General features: G+C 48.6%; 1 protein-coding gene across 24 annotated transcripts in view; it reads right to left on the bottom strand.

Annotated features, from left to right (window-relative positions):
- Positions 1–18,562, bottom strand: part of LOC146404133 (NBPF family member NBPF6-like) — a 33,402-nt gene that overhangs the window by 6,031 nt on the left and 8,809 nt on the right. For 2 of the 24 annotated variants that reach the window (XM_085023202.1, XM_085023200.1), the window contains 14 exons: positions 18,291–18,415; positions 17,009–17,186; positions 15,643–15,723; positions 12,838–13,080; positions 10,347–10,551; positions 9,696–9,798; positions 7,424–7,638; positions 6,239–6,293; positions 5,172–5,386; positions 4,543–4,597; positions 3,254–3,468; positions 2,182–2,233; positions 1,220–1,413; positions 274–501 (listed from right to left, as the gene is read on the bottom strand). In XM_085023202.1, the coding sequence (XP_084879328.1) occupies positions 274–501; positions 1,220–1,413; positions 2,182–2,233; positions 3,254–3,468; positions 4,543–4,597; positions 5,172–5,386; positions 6,239–6,293; positions 7,424–7,638; positions 9,696–9,798; positions 10,347–10,551; positions 12,838–12,852 (1,552 nt within the window). In that variant the 5' untranslated portion in view covers positions 12,853–13,080; positions 15,643–15,723; positions 17,009–17,186; positions 18,291–18,415. Of the gene's footprint in view, positions 1–273; positions 502–1,219; positions 1,414–2,181; positions 2,234–3,253; positions 3,469–4,542; positions 4,598–5,171; positions 5,387–6,238; positions 6,294–7,423; positions 7,639–9,695; positions 9,799–10,346; positions 10,552–10,649; positions 10,821–11,918; positions 12,046–12,360; positions 13,081–15,642; positions 15,724–17,008; positions 17,187–18,290; positions 18,416–18,562 lie in introns of those variants that run through there. The other 22 variants (XM_085023208.1, XM_085023210.1, XM_085023209.1 and 19 more) reach the window with 20 other exon arrangements.

The following is an 18,562-nucleotide window of genomic DNA, read 5'->3' as shown; positions in this document are numbered from 1 at the left end:
CTGGAGGGTAAGGATGGTACATGCCCATCAACATGGAGGTGAGGGATGGAAAAGCTCAAAGTTAGAAAATCAAAGAAGCGGATCCTGAGGAGAACGAAACTGACAGCTATGGATAAAAGGAAAGAGATTGAGTTAAATGAGGTGTTATCCAACAGACCCACTGGTACACTTCCCGATGAAGGTGGCTCTTTATTTTCAAAAGAGGGGGAAAAACACACAACTCTGTCGCCCATCTCCTTGGCCTGAACTCCCTATTCCCCTTTTCTCTCTTACCTTGGAAGAGTGGCCCTTGGTCCCCGGTATCAGTGTTGGCAGTAAATCCCCGGATGGTGGGGGAAAGGTGGAGCCTGGCTTTGCCATCGCCACGATCTAAATGCTGGTCGAGGGGCAGCTGCAGATCATTGGCCACCTGGGTGCTTGTCTGCAGCTGAGCTTGTGAACTTTGCATCTCTGGCCTTCCAAAACTCAAAGGCACTTGGTGACAATCCTCCCAGGTGTCACCTGAAAAGAATACCGGGTTCAGTAGCACCCATCCAAGGTTTCCTTTGCTAAGCCCTCCATGAACACCCTTTTCCGATGTCCCAGCCTAACAGAGAAAGCACACAGTGACCCAGACAACACAGGCAGCCATCATGTACGGGAAGGAGATGCCATCTCTATGGCTATGCCTGGGGATGCGGAGATGCCAGGGGCCAGGCTGTGATGTCCCTGAGACAATAAATCACCCACATGACCCGAGAGGGTTTGATTTGCGATAAAGTCACACCTATTATTCTCTGACTCATACCTCAGTCCCTCAGCCTAATGAGAAGGCCTGAGGGAGAAAGAGTTGTTGATGTCTGCCCACAAGACTAAAAGACCAGGGGAAGAAGTATGGCCTCAAGTCTGCAGGTACCAATAGAAAAGGGAGTTGGACAACGATAGGACATGGACAAAGCGAAGAGAACATCCCAATTCTGGAGCCTTCTCAACGTCCTTCTTCATAAGTGTTGGCGGCTCTTCTGCCTCCCCACACATGTATGTTCTGTTCCCACGTGGGGTCGGCTAAGGGCCAAGGTCCTAGCAAGTATAAATAGTGTAGTACAGGCCTGAGTCCTGATAGGAGCTAAGGCACAGAAGGGTTGCAGAACCAGAATTTGTGTCTCTTCAGGGAGGTCATGCAGTGCACAGTCCTGAGACCACACACCCCTCCGGGGGGGTCTGGGCCCTGACTACTCACTGGTTGCATCCTGAGCATCAGGGACATCCATGTTCTCAAATGAGAGGGTGGCAGCACTCCTGTAAGGCCAGAAGGAGTCCGACAGGTCGGGAAGACCTGGGCAAGACCAAGCGCTTCCATCCAGTGAGTTCAGTGGGACACCACACTCTGCCATCGGCGGCAGCTCCCCGCGGAGCCTGGTGGGGGACGGAGGCCTGAGGATTCACCCAAGAGTGATCAGGAATCTTAGAGTCTATGTGGTTTGGATCAGATGATTAAGAGTGTGGCGAAGGCCGCCAAGGGGCTGGCTGACCCATTAGAGAGGGACAAACTGGGTGTGTATCTGGGGTGGGGGCAGAGTGTGTTTTTAGAGGGTCAGGAAATAGCGAGGACAGTCGGTCCTCAGTGCTCTGGCCAACGACAAGCTGATGAGGAGGAGACCGAATACCTCCATACGGTACAGTCATGACCCACAACACAGAGTGTCACGTAACAGTGGTGTCAGCCCTTCATTTCGATGGCATCGAAAGTGGGAAATGGGTGGGAATGGGCCTACAGCATGGGGAGGGGTTGGGGGTGCCTCTGGAATCCCAGGCATCTCAGGCCATCAAGGCCTCTGTCTCTCTTTGTGGTGGCAATAATATACTATCACTGTCAGTCTCCATTTCTTGCTATGAAACCTATGCCAACATGCTGATGCCAAACAGGCAGACAGCAGACGTGAGAGAACAAGTGAGTGCCACAGACCCCTGGGACATAGTTCACGTGTGTCAGCTGACTGGGGGGTCACTACCCTTGAGAGCATAACGAGAGACGGGAAACAACACGGGCACCACAATGAGAGCAGAAAACGTCACACAACAGGAGAACTGCTGGTTGGCAAAGTGGAGGACACACATAGACCCAGCACTTTCTGCTTCTCCCTGGGTCAGAGGTCTGCAGATGTCATTACTCTATGAACAGCCCCACATACTCAAAATTACCTGGGGACAGGTGGCTCTGGTTCTTTCACCCCATTATGATCATTCTGGCTTTCTGCAAAGAAATTAACAGCACAGTTACTTTAGGCAGATCCCCTTAAATTGCTCCATCCTTTGCCTCATCTTTGCAAGGGTCATTAATACACACGATGTGAAAACAGCCTATTGTGAGAGAAATATTCCCGGAGGCCCTAGACAGAGTGTCAAAAGAGGGCACTGAGTTTCCGTCTTGAGGCACCAGACAAACCTCCTTGTTAGGATAAGTCGCCCTCACAGTTAGCTTATGTCCTGAGACTCTGCAAACAGCTCAACATAAATGTTTCCCCGCAGATCCTGGGGAACTTCCTCACTATGAACTCAGGGCTTGCTATAATATTCAGGCTTCTTCCAGCTGAAAGGCTTGTTAATGCATAAGATGAAGGACACGCTGAGCTTAGACGGACGAGTGGAATCTACACCCCAGCCAGTCCAAAGACTCTTCAGTGCTACAGAGAAACAGGGGCCTTTCTATTCCTAAGGTTGCAAATTCCAGGGCCGTTCCTTGCTTCAGAGACATGCACCAAAGTTGACAGTGGTGCTTATGTTCTGGTTCCAGAAGAGTCGGGACAAGAGAAGACAAATGAAAGGACGTAGACTCTAGGCTGGCAGACTGGCAGCAGCCTCAGAGAAGGGCAGAAACTCAGGAGGCACATTGCTCAGGAATGACAATGGGTGCATTTCATGGGAGATGAGAGACTCACTCCAAATTAGGAGGCTTGAACGTTAGTTCCTGGCCATGGTGACAGAGGTACATGTGAGTCTGGCAGGACTGCCTTGGGGCTAATTAACTGGCAGTGGGGCAAACATGACTAGAACGTGGACAAAATCATTACTTCATGGACTATGTCATTTTAAAGGCAATGGAAGGGGAAAAAACGAAAAGCTTTACAGAGAAACAAAAGCTAAGAGAATTCAGCACCAGCAAGGAAGCTTTAAAGGCAACTGCAGTGCCAGGTTCCAAACATTATGTCAGCATACAGTCTACCCGAGGGGATTATTCCTATCAGACTAGGCGAACAAAGAACGTGCAGGCTACCTGGGGGACCAGCTGGAATTTCACCCTCTGCAGCAGGAGAGCAACCACAGGCTCCATCCAGAACAGACCCCTTTTTCTGTTCATCAAATGCCAGTTTTCCATCACTGCAAGGCGCGTAGCAGTCAGAACCTTCCTGCTGAATGCAAGGAGCCAAAACAGCTTCATCTGGGAACGCCTGGAGCACTTCCTCCTTTGCAACCTCCTGCAACTCCGCGCTGTGCCAGATGCGGAGGGGAAGACAGAAAAGTAAACTCAGAGGAGGTTTTCTCGCTCCTGTTCAGGGGAGGCATAGGGAGCAGACACAGAGAGCAAAGCGGCAGTCTTCTTCCAGAAGGGAGAAACCACTCTCCTAGATGTGAGGCGGAGTGTGGCTGCCATGGGGAGGGAGAGAGAACAGCACAGGCTCGGGGTTCTGGCCCCACAACCAGCTGCTGGAGGAGAATGACCTCTCCCTCAGGCCACAGTCAGGACCCCAGCACACACAGAGGACTGAAATCCTGGCTCCCCCGGTTTAGCAGACCCTGTGTGGAACTGAGTGTACACTGTCCGAATGAGTACGGCTGTGGAGGAAATACAGACTGCAGGACCTATTTTATCCAGAGTATGATATAGCATGAAAGGTTTTCCAGGTTCTTCCCCAGCCTCCCAACACTGACTAACATGCTGATGCCAAAAGGACTCAAAGCAGATGTGCGTCTCCCCCGGTTTTTAACCACCCAGGAGAGGACTGGTGATTGCAGGATTTCTTGTGTTTGACTCTTTCACCTGCGGCTACTCACTGTGCATCACTAACCTTGAGGGATTAAGAAACGGAAACCCATGGGAGTTCCTGTCGTGGTGCGGCAGAATCCAATCTGACTAGGAACCATGAGGTTGTGGGTTGGATCCCTGGCCTTGCTCAGTGGGTTAAGGATCTGGTGTTGCCCTGAGCTGTGGTGTAGGTTGCAGACACGGCTGGGATCTTGCATTGCTGTAGCTGTGGCATAGGCTATGGGCTACAGCTACTGCTACAGCTCCCATTAGACCCCCTAGCCTGGGAAGCTCCAAATGCCATGGGTGCAGCCCTCAAAAGACAAAAAAAAAAAAAAAAAAAGGGAAAAAAAAAGAAATTGAAACCCCGTACCACTATCCCAAGGGAAATAGACAACTTTGCTAACAAAGGAGATATTTGACTGTTGCCTGAAGGGATGAAAGAGTTATTTTATACTGAGCAATTTCTGGTGTTCCCTGCATCTGAGGTCTCCTGGTATCAGTACCGACATTCACAGCCCTCAAAGCTTCAGAGTTACCTGGGGGGCAGTGGCTCTTGTCCATCCACTTCCTCATGACCATTCTGATTTCCTGCTAAGAAATTCAGAGACAATATGTCACACGAGTTCAGCACTGCTCACACTTGGCAACTCAGTGCACACACCGACCACAACGACATTAATATTCTCAGTGTCAGAACAGAGTACCTCGGCAGAGATGATCCGGGACACTTCAGTGAAGGCTTAGGAGAATTAGCACTGCGGCCAGACCCATTAGGGAATCGCCTCCTGATCTGGAAGAACCTTCTCCCAGCATCCTCTCTGCTGAGGCTATACAGATGGCTAAGAGAGTGGATTTCCCCCAGAGATCTTAGAAAATGAGCTGAGGTATGATCTAGAATTGTTTCTACACTACTGGGGTCCAGCTGGGGCGAATGAGAGTTTGTCACACCTGACTGGGGTCCATTGGCCTGAAAGTGGGTCCAGGTGGACAGAGGCATGACCTCGACCTAGGAAGGGATGAAGGCTCCCTGACCTAACCTGGTGTTTGGGTCTCATAATCCATCTTTTCCCCTGACTTGAACCGACATATATCTACAGGGCCTACTTTCGAAGAAGACCTTGCTCAGTCTAGACGGGTTGTGGGGAACAAAGAATAAGCAGGCTACCTGGGGGAGGGCTTGGAACATCATCCTCTTTGCCGTGGAAGCCAGCACAGGCTCCATCTGCGGCAGGGCCAACTTTTGGCTCATCAGATGCACAAGTGCCATCACCGGAAGGCTGGGTGCAGTCAGACCTTTCCTGGACCATTGAAGGGGTCGAAATGCATTCATCCTGGGATTCCTGTAGCACCTCCTCCTTTGCAGCCTCCTGCACTTCCACGCTGTGCCAGGTGGGAAATGAATGACAGAACATTAAACTGAGAGGGACAGACACCAAGCTGTCCCGGGTGATTTCAGGGGAGGGACAGGGAGTGGTCCCAGAAAGCAAAAGGGCAACATCCTTAAAGAAGAAGGTAACTGTGCTGCTGTGTGTGAAGTGCAGTGTGGCTCCACAGGTTGGGAGACGGAGAGACCAGCACGTGCTCCCTGCCCTGGCCACACATCATCTGATGAGGAGGGACACTCAGCCATCCCAGTGTGGGGCTTTCCGGAACATGAGCCACACATGAACTACCACACCAGGCGCTAGCACCATGGGCCTGAGTCACATGATATTCAACATAAAGCAGCCAAGGGAATTCACCTACAAGGCATCATACACTCCCAGAGATGTTATGCCTTCTTTTAGGAATAGAAAGTCCTCTAAGGCATCTTATTAGAACGATTGTCACATGACAAGTACATTTTTTGATCTAGATAATTTTCTTGGTCTTTAAGTCTTGGATTTACTCCTTAATTACTTGGTCTTTATTTCTTTGAAGTTACCTTCCTCCGAATAACCAAAAATATCTCACCTTGGAGTTCATGTAGGAGAGACTAGATATTCCCTGTGTGCACAGGAGATCCTAAGGGCAGTGCATTGCCTTGGGTCACACACACAGGTGCCACAGAGACAAGACACAACCGAGCCAACTGGCCATCTCCACATGGGAGGAGGGAAGGAAGAAAATTCAGTCTGCACTTTGCTTCTCCTTGCATCTGGCCCTATGACTCTCTTGACCTCACTTACTCTTCTTCCTGGGACCTCTCCATATTTTATCTCCCCACGACCACATCCTGACAGGTGCTGTTACCTGGGGGTGAGTGCTGCTGCTTCATCGGCCTCCTCCTCCTCGTCTTCATTGCTCTCTGCAAACAAATTCAGAAATCCCCAGTCAGCTTCTGCCCACTTCACCCACGACAAACACAAGGACTCATGTGGCCATGGAGCCATACATATCTATGTGAGAGTTAGGATGGTGGTGACGGTCTAACGCATTGTCTTTTAGCAATTTCCTTGCCTCCAAAGGGCTGGATCACCACGTCATCAGGCAAACACTGCAGTTGTCTCTTCTTCCTTATGTCACAGCACTGGCGTCCAGCTTCCATCTCAACCTGTACAACGGTATCATCCCTCCTGCCACAAATTCACCATAAACTCCCACTCTGTATTTTCTGGCAGCTCTCACAAGATCCTCTCCTTTCTGCAAGGAGAGGAAGAACCACCTAACCCCACATCCCTCCATCTGGGGACATCACGGGCTCATCAAGTGGGCTTGTGTGTATGGTATCAAGGGAAAATTCTCTCCATGGAAAGTGCTCCACCCTAGACAGCTTTCCCAGCACCAAGTTCATCAAGTACATCAAGGACCTTCTCCAACCCCTCACACGGAGGGGCCTTCATTTGTTCACATCCCCACATTTCATCACTACAGCCACCATCGAGTGATTGATCTGTTACACAGAGGAGGAAACAGGTATCCGGATAGGAACAGTCCGTCACTCAGTCCCAGTTCTAAAAGCAGCACTCAGGCTGGAAGCAGGCAACTGTCACACTTAGGCCAGGGCTCCTTTCCCTCTACAGGCTGCCTCCTGTCGCAGCCTCCTTTCTGTGCTTTATCCCTGGGTGCATGCTGCCTCCTGCACGAAGGCCCTCGTCCATCAAGGAGGAGGCAGAGAGTCGGAATACTGTGACCTCTACCCTACGCGTTTGTTTCCCCTCTGTCCTCACCCTCAGCCCGTCCTAGTCCTACCACAGCCCCTAATGGGCCATGAAAACCAAACAGCTGCTAAAAACATTCCATAGTGAGCAGCTCCCTGGGGGCTCAGTGGGTTAAGGATCTGCTGTTGTCACTGCTGTGGCACGGGTTCAGTTCCCGGCCCAGGAAGACCATAGTCTGCAAGCACAGCCTACAAATCCCCAAAACATGCCTAGTGAGGTGTGAAGACTCGGGGACCATGGAGCTGCCCAGTGCAATCGGGGTCCGTGGCCCCCTTACCTGGGCTGAACTTGCGGGCGAGGCGCTCTGCCAGCCTGTGTCCCTCAGTCAGCTGCTCTCGCAAGCCCTGCCCCTGGTCCTTGTCAAGGTCTTTGTGGGTGAGGAGGTCGGTGAGGTGCTGAACGAGCAGGACACAGTCATCCCTCCCTTCCTTCACCTTCTGCCGTAACTGGGTCAGCTCTCTTGCCTGAGCGTGAATCAGGACATCCAATTCCCTGAGGGGGCACACAGGTACAATCTGAAATCCCAGAGACATGGACCACACACTCTTAGGGCGTTTGATGCTCCCTGGCATCCCCAAGGAGCTCTCGATGCAGAGGTCTGACACCTAGGGGGTGACCTTTCTGGGGCAGAGAGAAAGGGGAACGGACAACAACGGCGGCCTCTGGAACAGCCAGAGCTCCCCTGAGAGTCCTTGACATCCCATTCCTCGTGTTCTTCTGGGAACAACCCCAGTGTCCTCCTACACCTGCTTCATGGAGAGGGCGCTTCAGGTCCTCCCTCAGCCATGCCCGTTTCCACATGAAAATACACATCAGGCACTGACACAAAGCCAGACACCTGCTGTGGACAGTCCGGCTGGTGTGAATTTGAAAGACCAAGGGAATGACAGGGTCCAGGATGGAGGCCAAGCTCGAGTCAGTCAGGAGGGGATTGTGAGGGAAGGGAAAGGAGGTTGGGATCACAAAACACTCCAAATGTACAAAATGCCCCTGAGCTCTTCGTTTGATTTGAATTAAGTGAATTTCATGTGCTGTGATTTCAAATCAATAATTTGTTTAAATAGCAGAGTTGGGAGTTTCCCGATAGCCTGTGGTTAAGTCTCCGGAAATGTCACTTTTGTGGCTCAAATTTCTGCTGCTGTGCTGGGATTACTTTCCTTCTGTTAAAAATAACAATGTTGGATGTGTAGTCGTTTTACGATATTGTGTGAGCGTGTGCTGAACAGCGATGTCACTCACTTATACATATATAGATTCCTTTCCATATTCTTTGCAGATGCTGTGCTATACAGTAGGATCCTGGAGTATATCCACTTTCATATATTTAATTTTAAAACACTTTTAAAGTAAAGTATAGTTGATTTGCATGTGGTGCTGGTTTGATTCTTGGGATGGGAACTTCCCTATGCCTTGAGCAGGACCAAAAAACAAAATTTTTTAAAAAAGCATGCAGAGTTCCCGTCGTGGTTCAGTGATTATCGAACCCGATGAGCATGCATGTGGATTCAGGTTCGATCCCTGGCCTTGCTCTGGGTTAAGGATCTGGCGTTGCCGTGAACTGTGGTCTGATTCACCCCCTAGCCTGGGAACCTCCATATTCCACAGGTGTAGCCCTAATAGACAAAAAAAAAAAAAAAAAAAAAAAAAAACCACACACACACAAAAAAAAAAAACACGTGGCAAATGAGGCTTTGAATAACAACTGGAGTTTCCTGATAACCTGTGGTTAAGTATCCAGCATTGTCACTTTTGTGGCTCATGTCTCTGTGGCTGTGCTCAGGTTATTTTTCTTGAAAAAAAGAAAAACGATGGATTACAGTTGTTTTACAATGCTGTTTAAATGTGTCCTAACAGCAATGTCATTCAGTTATACATATATAGATTCCTTTTCACAGTCATTGTATACGCTGTGCTATACGGCAGGATCCTGGGGTATATCCGCTTTATATATTTTATTTGAAAACATTTTTAAAGTAAAGTATAGTTGATTCACATGTGGTGCTGCTTTGATCCCTGGGATGGGAACTTCCCTATGCCTCGAGCATCACCAAAAGATGAAAAATTAAAAACAAAAAAAGGCATAGGGAGTGACCGACATGGCTCAGTCGTTAACGAACTGAGCATACATGAGGATGTGGGTTCGATCCTTGGCCTCGATCAGCTGGGTAAGGATCTGGCATTTCCCTGAGCCGTGGTGTAGGTTGCAGATGTGGCTCAGATCCAGGGTTGCTATGGCTCTGGGGTAGGCTGGCGGCTACAGCTCTGATTCAACCCCCCTAGCCTAGGAACCTCCAGATGCCACAGGCATGCCCCTAAACGTAAAAAAAAAAAAAAAAAAACCAAAAAAAACCCACCATGTTAAATGAGGCTCTGAATAACAACTGTACTGCATACTTCACCAGTGGCTGTTCTCTGATTATGTCATGAGCATCTGTGCCCGGGTGCCTGCCATGAGCATCTCTGTCCTCTCCTGGCCCAGTGTCGATCCTGGCCCCACTTCACAGAGGCCTAGACCTTCCACCGGCCTCCCAGCACAGAACCCTCCTTACCGGAACTTCTCGGCCAGCGCTGGATCCTCTGCCAGCTTCACCAACTTAAACTCTAGCTTCTCCCCCAGCACGGATTCAATGATGTCTCTGTCCCCCTCACACTCTGCAAAAACAGAGACACTGCCTCAGGGGGAGGCTGGACACGTGGCTGTGGTCACTGCCTTCTAGGGAGGAGGCGGAGTCCATCCCAAGGGCAGGTGTAAGCCCGTTTCCAGGCTCTACACAGGGATTTCCACATCTGATTCCTCGGGCTCCCAACTGCACGGCCTTCCAGTCCTCCCCATTTTAGAGCTGAGGAAAGACAAGCTCCAAGGCACAGAAAGGAACGAGACAAGATTAACTGCTGTTTGGCAAGGTCAGAATTCACACACCCCCAGACTGACCCTCAATCAAGGGCCACGTTCCCAGGACTTGTTCCCTCTGAGGTGAGACACAGAGCAGGGGCCTGAGGGGATGGTTCCCTGGTGCCTCAGTTCTCCCACCCTCTGCCAACTGAGGGAGAAAGAGCCACCTCTGCCTGCCCTGGATTGTGGTCAGAATGAACTTCATTTTGACAAAGGGAGAGAAGATCAAGTCTGGAGAGTGTTTCCTTTCCTAGAAGGAAGCCAGTGACCACTCATCGCTTGGTTGCCCCCGACCCCTAGGACGTACGGTATTTCTGCAGCTGGTTGGCCAGGGAGTAGGCAGCAGCTTTGGATACAAGGAATTTCTCCCTGAGGTCTCGGAAGTCCTGCTTGCTCTGGGCCAGCTGCCGCTGAAGCTCCTGGTTCTCTCGCATGAGTTTGTGTTGTGCCCTCAAGTCTGATGAAGGGCCAAGAGACACTGCCATGGTGACACGTGGCAGGAGAGCCAGGGCCTGGGGAGAAGACACAACACAGGGTGGATTAAAGCACGTGGAATCCCATAGGCTGAAGCGGGAATGAGGGATGAGGAAAACTAGAATTCTTAACTTACTGTTGGGCACACCCGAATCAACACCCCACAACACTGGAGGATCTGTATCCACAGAAACCAAGTTCAAGATGCTAGAGCTCAGAGCCCAAGGCCCTGCCTGTAGCTCAGACGGGGACTGGCGTGAGGAAGGGGGACCCAGGGTGCCAGGGAACTGTCTGGAGTTGCCACAACAGAACTGGAAGGTGGGGGGAGGGTTGATGGAATCTTGGGGGCCCCTGGATTCAGGGGCCTAGGCCATGCTGATACACAAGGCTGCCTGGTGCCTTGGGAAGGTCACCAGCCATGGGGACACCCTCAGCAGCCACACTTCATAGGTGTCTGCATTTGTGCTAATACCACTGCGCTAGCTCCCTCCCTCCAAAACACATCTGCGCGGAGCCCTCATCTTCACTCTCCTCTGTTTACCAAAAAGTCAAGACACAAGTAGTTTCCCAACATGTCCTATTGTCTTAAGGGCTCTCACGAAGTCCCCCCACCTTCTCTGGAAATGTTAACACATTCTAAATCTCTTCCACCAGTGAAAGACATCAAACGTTTAGACTGCCATGAAGTTCTTCTTTGGGCTTCCCCAATGTGATCTGTGACATAAACGTGTAGGACAAAAGCAGAGTATAATGCTAAGGGAAGGAGTAATTTAGAAAAAGTATTTGGTCCCGACTCAGTGCTCTTTGTGCTGCATCTCCGTGTTATGTCAGATTCTTCTCTTCACTGGGGCAGCCTGTTGGCTTCTGGAGAAACGTAACATCCCAAACTTCGAAGATCCCAGGCCAGGGATCAAACCTGTGGGTCAAGGCTGTTCTAAGCTCTACTGTACCTCCTCATTCCATTCCAGACAGGGAACACTGCAGGGGCTGGTCCTGGTCTAAACGTTGTCAAGGCTGCTTTCAGATGCAAACTAGCCAAGGTCAAGGTTTGGGGATGGCTGTTCAAAAGACTCTTGTTCCTCTCCTATTCCTTCAGTTATTAACATGACTTCTTTCTAGAAATGGTGGGTGGGGAATGTTTATTTGAGAGCATCTTATCTGTCCCCTGCCAACTGTATTCTGTCCACAACTACACAGTGGACAAAGGAGGGACAAAGTCAGGTATGTTCCTAGCACCAGGTATAGTTAAAGGGATCATATTTAATCCTATGAACTATCTGAATAATCAGAAGTTATTTTCCTTATGAAGAAAAACTCAAGAGGTTAAAAAACTCCCCCAGGCCACACATTTGGTGAGGAAAGCATTGTGCATTAGAAACCATTTCTCTTGGGCATTAAAACCCACCTTCTCCCATTACAGTCAACAGAATGACAGTACTTTTAATGGAGATGAGGTCTGTGATGGTTGTTCCAGGGTGATTTTCCCAAGAGGGCAGTCTGTCATTTAATGTGAGGTGAACTTTTAAATTTCCTTATCTTTTCTCTTAAGTATGCTCTGTAGTGTTTGTTCTGCTCAATCACTTTGGTTTTCTTCTCAAAGCATCCTTATTATTTACACGGTGAATATTTGTTACCCATTTGCTGCCATCTGGCACTCTTTTTGTCTTTGTCACCCCCCTTTCTTAATGCCATCCCTTCTGTACTGACATATAATTTACCAGAACAAAAACACACACAACTTATGAGCACAGCTCAGTACACTCAACATGCTGTATCCATTGTGGAATCACCACCCAGATCAAGAGACTGCACCTCCACCATTCCCAAACTGCTCCCGTGCTACTTGCCAGTCAATTCCCATCTTCCACAGACACACAGGGCCGGAATCCTCTCCCCACAGATGAGGTTTGTTTATTCTTGCATGTCACTGAATTGTAAAGATGCAGGAGGGGCCCTTTCTCTGTGTTCTTTCAACCAATGTCTGGTTTTGAGGTTCCATCTCAATTGGTTGCATCAGTCATTTGGTTTTATTCTTATGCTAAGAGACAGTCTGTTTTAGGAGCATAGCACAATTTGGTTATCCATTTTTCTGATGACAAAGACATATATTTTTGATGATTATGCATAAAAGAGGTATGAATATTGCTGAACAAATTATCATCTGGAGATAGGCGCTGTGTCTCCGAGGCACATGCACCTGAGAAGAGAAGTGCTTGGTGAAAGGGTAGAAACGGACACCATTTGCAGTGCGGTTGGGTCATGTTCCATTCCTACCCTGCCCCCCCAAGACAGGCCAGTTCCAGGCTCCCCCCATTCCGACAAACCTTCATTGCAGCCATTCTGAGATCTGCCGTGCTTTCCCATTTGGGTTTCCAAGAGCCGATGGGTCATTTTGGACATCTTCTACTCTAAAGTGCCTCTTCAAATCTTCTGCTAATTCAGAATTTACGGTGTCTACAATTTCTTGTGTGACATGTAAAAGCTCTTCATATATTTTGGAGAAATTCCTTGTCGGATGTATGCGTGGTAAGTAAAATAGACTGCTGGTCTATGGACTGCCTTGTCACCTTCAAAACGGTAAAGTAAGATAAGCTTAAAGATTTCGTGTTTTACATAGCTCAGCTGAATCATTTCTTTCGTCCATAGTGAACGCCTTCATTTTATGTGTAAGAAATGTCTGTCTATGCCTTAGTTGAGAAAATAGTTCCACTATTTCTGAAAAGCTTTGAAATTTCAGAGAAACATCTCTAATTACCCTTAGTGTGTGGAGAAAAGTGGCTTTTAATATTAACTTATTCTAAGTGAAGAGTCATTTGTTCTAGGATACTGTTTTTGAAAAATCCTTCATTACCTCAAAAAGGCAAAGATCAAAGAAGTGCACATGGGTGCGGGTCAATTTTCTATTCTCCAGTCTTGTCACACTGTTATTGGACCAATACTACAGCGTCTACATTGCTATGGTTTTTGCCGGCACACCTGTGGCACAGGGAAGTTTCTCGGCTAGGGGTCAAATGGGCTGCTGCAGGCCTACCCCACAGCCAGGGCAACCCTGGGTCCGAGCCCCATCTGCAACCTATGCTGCAGCTTATGGAAAGGCTGGTTCCTCAACCCACTGAGCTAGGTCATGGATCGAACCTACATCCTCCCAGAGAAGATGTCGAGTTCTTAACCCGCTGAGCCACAACGGGAACTCCTCATGGCTATAGGTTGAACATGACTTTGGAAATCTCCTAGAGTAAGGCCTCTAACTTAATGCTTCTCCACAGCTGTCTGGGCCAAACCAGGTACTGTGGTTTCCATATACATTTTACAAGCCCTTGGCAAACTATCCCTGGAATGCCTGGGGCAATATGATTGGAAATATTAGGAGTTTCAATCTTTGAATATGATATGTATGTTATATATATTTATTTAGGTCTTCTTAAATTTAATGGCCACACCCATGCCATAGGGCTGTTTGTGGGCCAGGGATTGACTTCAAGGTGCAGCTGTGCCAGTGCCAGATCCTTTAACCCACTGCAGCCAGGCTGGCATTGACCCTGAAGCTCCGCAGCAACCTGGCCGCTGCGGTCAGAGTCTTAACCCACTGGACCATGGCGGGACCTCCTATTTGGCTCTTTCATGTCCTCGGCAAGAGTTTTCAGGAGTCTTCAGTGCATATGTTCTTAAATGTTTAATGATTAAGGATGGGAATCTCCAGTGTGTTCTATTGAATTTCATTTGCTAAATATTCACTGCCGGTCTGGAGGAATACAATACACTATTACATGAATTCTTTTGAGGAATAATTCAGACACAACACACTGTATCACTTTAGAGTACACAATCAGGTGCACTTTGATAGCTGGTTACACTATGAAAACTACAGCTACCATCTGATACACGGTGTGTCCATGTCCTCACAACCTTTGGAACCCTTTGCTTTCCTTCACTCCCTCAACCCTCAGCCCCAGGCAACCACTGCCATGAGAGATGAATTTGCATCTTTAGCACCCTTATAAATGGAACTACGCATGGACTCTTTCCTGTCTGCATTCCTCCATGCAGCTTGATTCAGAGAATCTCCACCATCTTACAAGCAACAGCAGCGCTTGCACATTTTTTTGCTAAGCACTATTCCTTTATATCGATACTTTGTGTCAGTTCATACATTCACCAACTAATGGATGTCCCTGTAGTTTCCAGGGTTCAGTCCTTCTGAAGAAACTCCTCATGGCTACTCAAGTGCGGGTTGTTATGGGGACATACTCTGTAAACACCTAGGAATGGAAAGGCTGCTCACATGATGGGTGTGTGCTCAACTGTCATTCAGCTTTTCAAAGTGCCTGAATGACTACTCATTCCCCCAAGTGTAAGAAACGTCTGGTGGCTTTACCCCTTTACCACATGTGGTATTTTCAATCTCTTTAAATTTAACCATGGTAATGAATATATAATCGGAACTCACTGTAGTATTAATTTGTTTCTCTGATCACTGACACTGAGTTGATTATCTTTTTATGTTCTTGTGGCCCAATTATGTATCTTGTTCTGGAAGAGTTTCTACAAGTCTTTGACCAATTCTTGGACTGCGTGGCCTTACGAGAAAAAAACACTACAGACCATTACCTTCACAAATTAAAGAATGAAAGAAATGGAGAATAAATAAATGGAAAAGGTGCTGTAGATTAGAAACTCAGTAGGGCTCAATGTCAAGTCTCACTGTGATGGACACAACTACTGAATCCCAATCAAACTTCTAGTAGGTATTTGGGAAGACATTTACACACTAATTCTCAAATTTATATGGAAATTCAAATGTGCCTCATTTATCAAAGCAATTTACAAAAGAGGAATAAAGGTGGATGACTCACACTGCCTGGCTCCAAAATCAGGACATAAAGCTTTTACTGCATCTAAAGGGATTTTGTTGTCATTTTCTTATCAGTTTTAAGAGATACCAGAGAGTCTGCATTCAAGTCCTCAGTCAGGTATGTGATATTTGTTTCCCAAGGCTCTCTGCCTTTTAGACTGGACCCAAAACTCAGTATGACCATGGATTTCTTCTCTTTGGTTTGTGATGAACCAATTGATATTTAGGTCTCACATAGCATTGTATACAGTGGGCTAACTGTCCCTTCCTCTTTTACCTCTTGCCAGTTGGGTGTCCGAAAGGTGGTGTCATGTCATTCCCCACTTCCACTGACAGTCCTGGATGCCACTGCAGCAATCTGTCAAAACAGGTGTTTCGCATTGTTTTATCAAAATCATCAGAGCCCATGTTTAAGTCGGCATCACAGTCAGCATAGTAGTCTGACAGTCGAGTCTTCCGTTAGCTCAACAACGAAAATCAGAAAATGAGAAATAACTTCTTTATTAGTTTGACCTTTTCCCCAAAACACACCACTTCCATTTCAGGTGTGTGTGCTGATATGAAGACTCCTGACCTCCTCGAAGCAGTCACTACTCGTCTAATACAATAGAGCTTAGATACATACACAATGACGGCAAATCATGGGATAAATATTTATAGAGCGCGAGGTCCATAAGTTTGCTAAACATGTTTTCTCAGATGTGATGTCCCTCTGAGCCTACTCACGTGTGGCTTCAAAAGCCTCCACCATTTTTCTCCACCCCTTTGAGGCCATGGTCATAAAATCTCCTCTACCTCATCCTAGGTCACCTGCCATGGGATCTCCTTGATTCCATAGCCCTAGAGGAAGAGCCATGGTCCCAGCTTTTTTCATTAAACGGCCTGCTGTTCCCATAAGAACAGGGGAAGCCAGTGGCTCTCTTTGTTCTTTGGAAGGTAGGGCCATCACTGGGGTCACCTGAAGAAGCTGTTGCCTTCACAAGTCACCAGATGATGCTAACCGCATTGAATGCTCTCACATTACATGACACTAAAGCCCACCCATGCATTCCGTTCCCTGAAAGGTCGCTTTCTGAGTGGGATCTTAAAATGTTTGAGATTCACTGTCCAACCACACAACTCCATCTGTCCTAGTCCAACCCTCTGCTTATTCTTTGGAATGTGCTACACTCTACCCAGAAGCTATGAAATGAACACAGGGAGGGAGCCCACATGAACAACTGTGACACTCACCTAGGACACTTGGCACCTGGGACACTTCCTGAGGGAGGGTCTCTAGAGGCCTGTGACCTGATGCTTCAGGAAGCAAAAGCCAGGCACTGTCACTGCTCCTGTTTGTACCTCTCCTTTCACCAGGAGGAGCCTGGTGGTTTCTGCCATTGATGTTCTCGCCTACAGACACCCAGGCTGAGCTGGGAAATGCCATCTTCACACTCTTTTCAGGAAGGATTCCCACCCTCCCCTTCCATCCCCCGCAAGGGAATCAGTACAACACATCTCGCAGAAGGGCGCACTGAATGCTTTCATGGAGCTCAATAGGGAGAGAATCTGCACGTGTGGAAAGTATTTAACTTCTCAGAGAGAAAACCAAAAATCACCAGTCATCATGACAGGTATGACCCTAGAAGACATACTAAACTTGCCTCATTATTTCTCCACTTCCCCAAGACATAGTCGGAGTTACAGATCTTTGCGGTTTTCTCTGGAGACCTGGGCAGTGTGGACTGCTTTAAGGCAACATGGAGTCCGGGTGTCATCTGCACCCTGAGAGCCTCGAATCTGGCTGGAACCAGGGCCATGGAGCCAGGAAAGGCCATGCAGCTGTTGGGAAAAAAGAGAAGGGAACCAGGACCACCCACCAGGTCATGCCTTGCCCAAACGGACCACTTGCTCCGTTGACCCCAACACCAATACACCGCTCATGAGTTCACTGCTACCAGACAGAGAACGCCACAAACACGGGGATAACCCTTTATCCACCTCTGTGTCCAAGAATCCTCACACCAGGTCAAGCACTGAGGACCTTCTCAGCAACATCCTGTCACTGATTGAATAAGACGGGTCTCAAGTCTCTGCTCACCTCAACTCCATTCCAACGGTCCTGACAGGGAGGCTCTGCTTTCTCCCAGGATGTAGCACGTCGCCCTCCGTAAAGAAGAGGCTGCCCTACACGCACCTTATGCCATCACCTTCACCTCGGGTGACTCTCAGGCAGACACACCTGTCCTCGGGGATTCCTCTCCTGGTTTCACTACCATCAGGAACAGATGGCCTCAGTCTAGCCTCCCATCCTCTGGGCTGCAGCAACGACCCAAGTCAGGGGAGCAGCAGGCACATTTTGGTGCAACCATGCACACTTGTGCCTTCCTCTCACTGCGGTGATCTCCCCAGGAGAAGCTTACTGAGAGCTGAGCTCCGAGGTGTTAACACAGCAGAAGGCACATTAAGCGCTCAGCATGTCTTGAAGAGACCCTGTGTGTAAAGCCTTCCAAACTAAAGGCACAAAAGGATGATTATCTCTGCTTCAGATGCAAGGGACCCCCTCACCCTGGCCCCTTCTGGCCATGGGGCAGACCTGTCTGAGCTGCCAAGGAACATCTCTAATTCTTCTCCAAACCTCATTTCTCTCTTAGCACACACTTCCGTAGAGGACGGCCACTGAGGGCAACCCCAAGGTTGCAGCTGAGGGCTCTAGGGCACAGCCTCCTGCTGCCTCCTCCTCCTCATGGAACTGGTGCTTCCCAGCAGAATAAACCAACCCTGATCCATCCTGAGCATTCCTGGGCAGCTGCACATGTTCACATGGAGACAGTGACTCTCCCAGCCTTCCCTGCTCAGCTCAGGCTGCACACGGAAACCTGGATGATGCTGCGTGCATCCCTCAGTTGCCTTGACTTTTTGAACTTATCTGGTCCTCAGTCTCACCTCTCTTGCACAGCACCTCCTCTGCCATTACTTGTGTTCTTCTCATCCTCAAAACCTGTTGATTTTCTTTCTTCCATCTCCTCCTGCAGGTCTGTGAGTTCAGTGTGTGGACTCAGTTCAGGCTCCTGCAGGAAAAACACAGACAAGGGACCAAAGTCAAGACTTGGCTGCAGTTCCCAGGGCACATGCAACATGCATCTCTGACCCACAGGCATGCAGGGAAAGAAAAAATAAAAAAACAAAAAACTCAGCAGGAGAGGAATTTCGAGTAT

Source organism: Sus scrofa, chromosome 4, assembly GCF_054392235.1.
Source record: "Sus scrofa isolate SSC_HxYL_T2T_F1_AM1 chromosome 4, Sscrofa_HxYL_maternal_Yorkshire_Landrace_v2.0, whole genome shotgun sequence".
NCBI lineage: Eukaryota > Metazoa > Chordata > Mammalia > Artiodactyla > Suidae > Sus > Sus scrofa.
The sequence above is the reverse complement of the archived record's forward strand: the minus strand, read 5'-3'. Positions and strand labels throughout refer to the sequence as shown.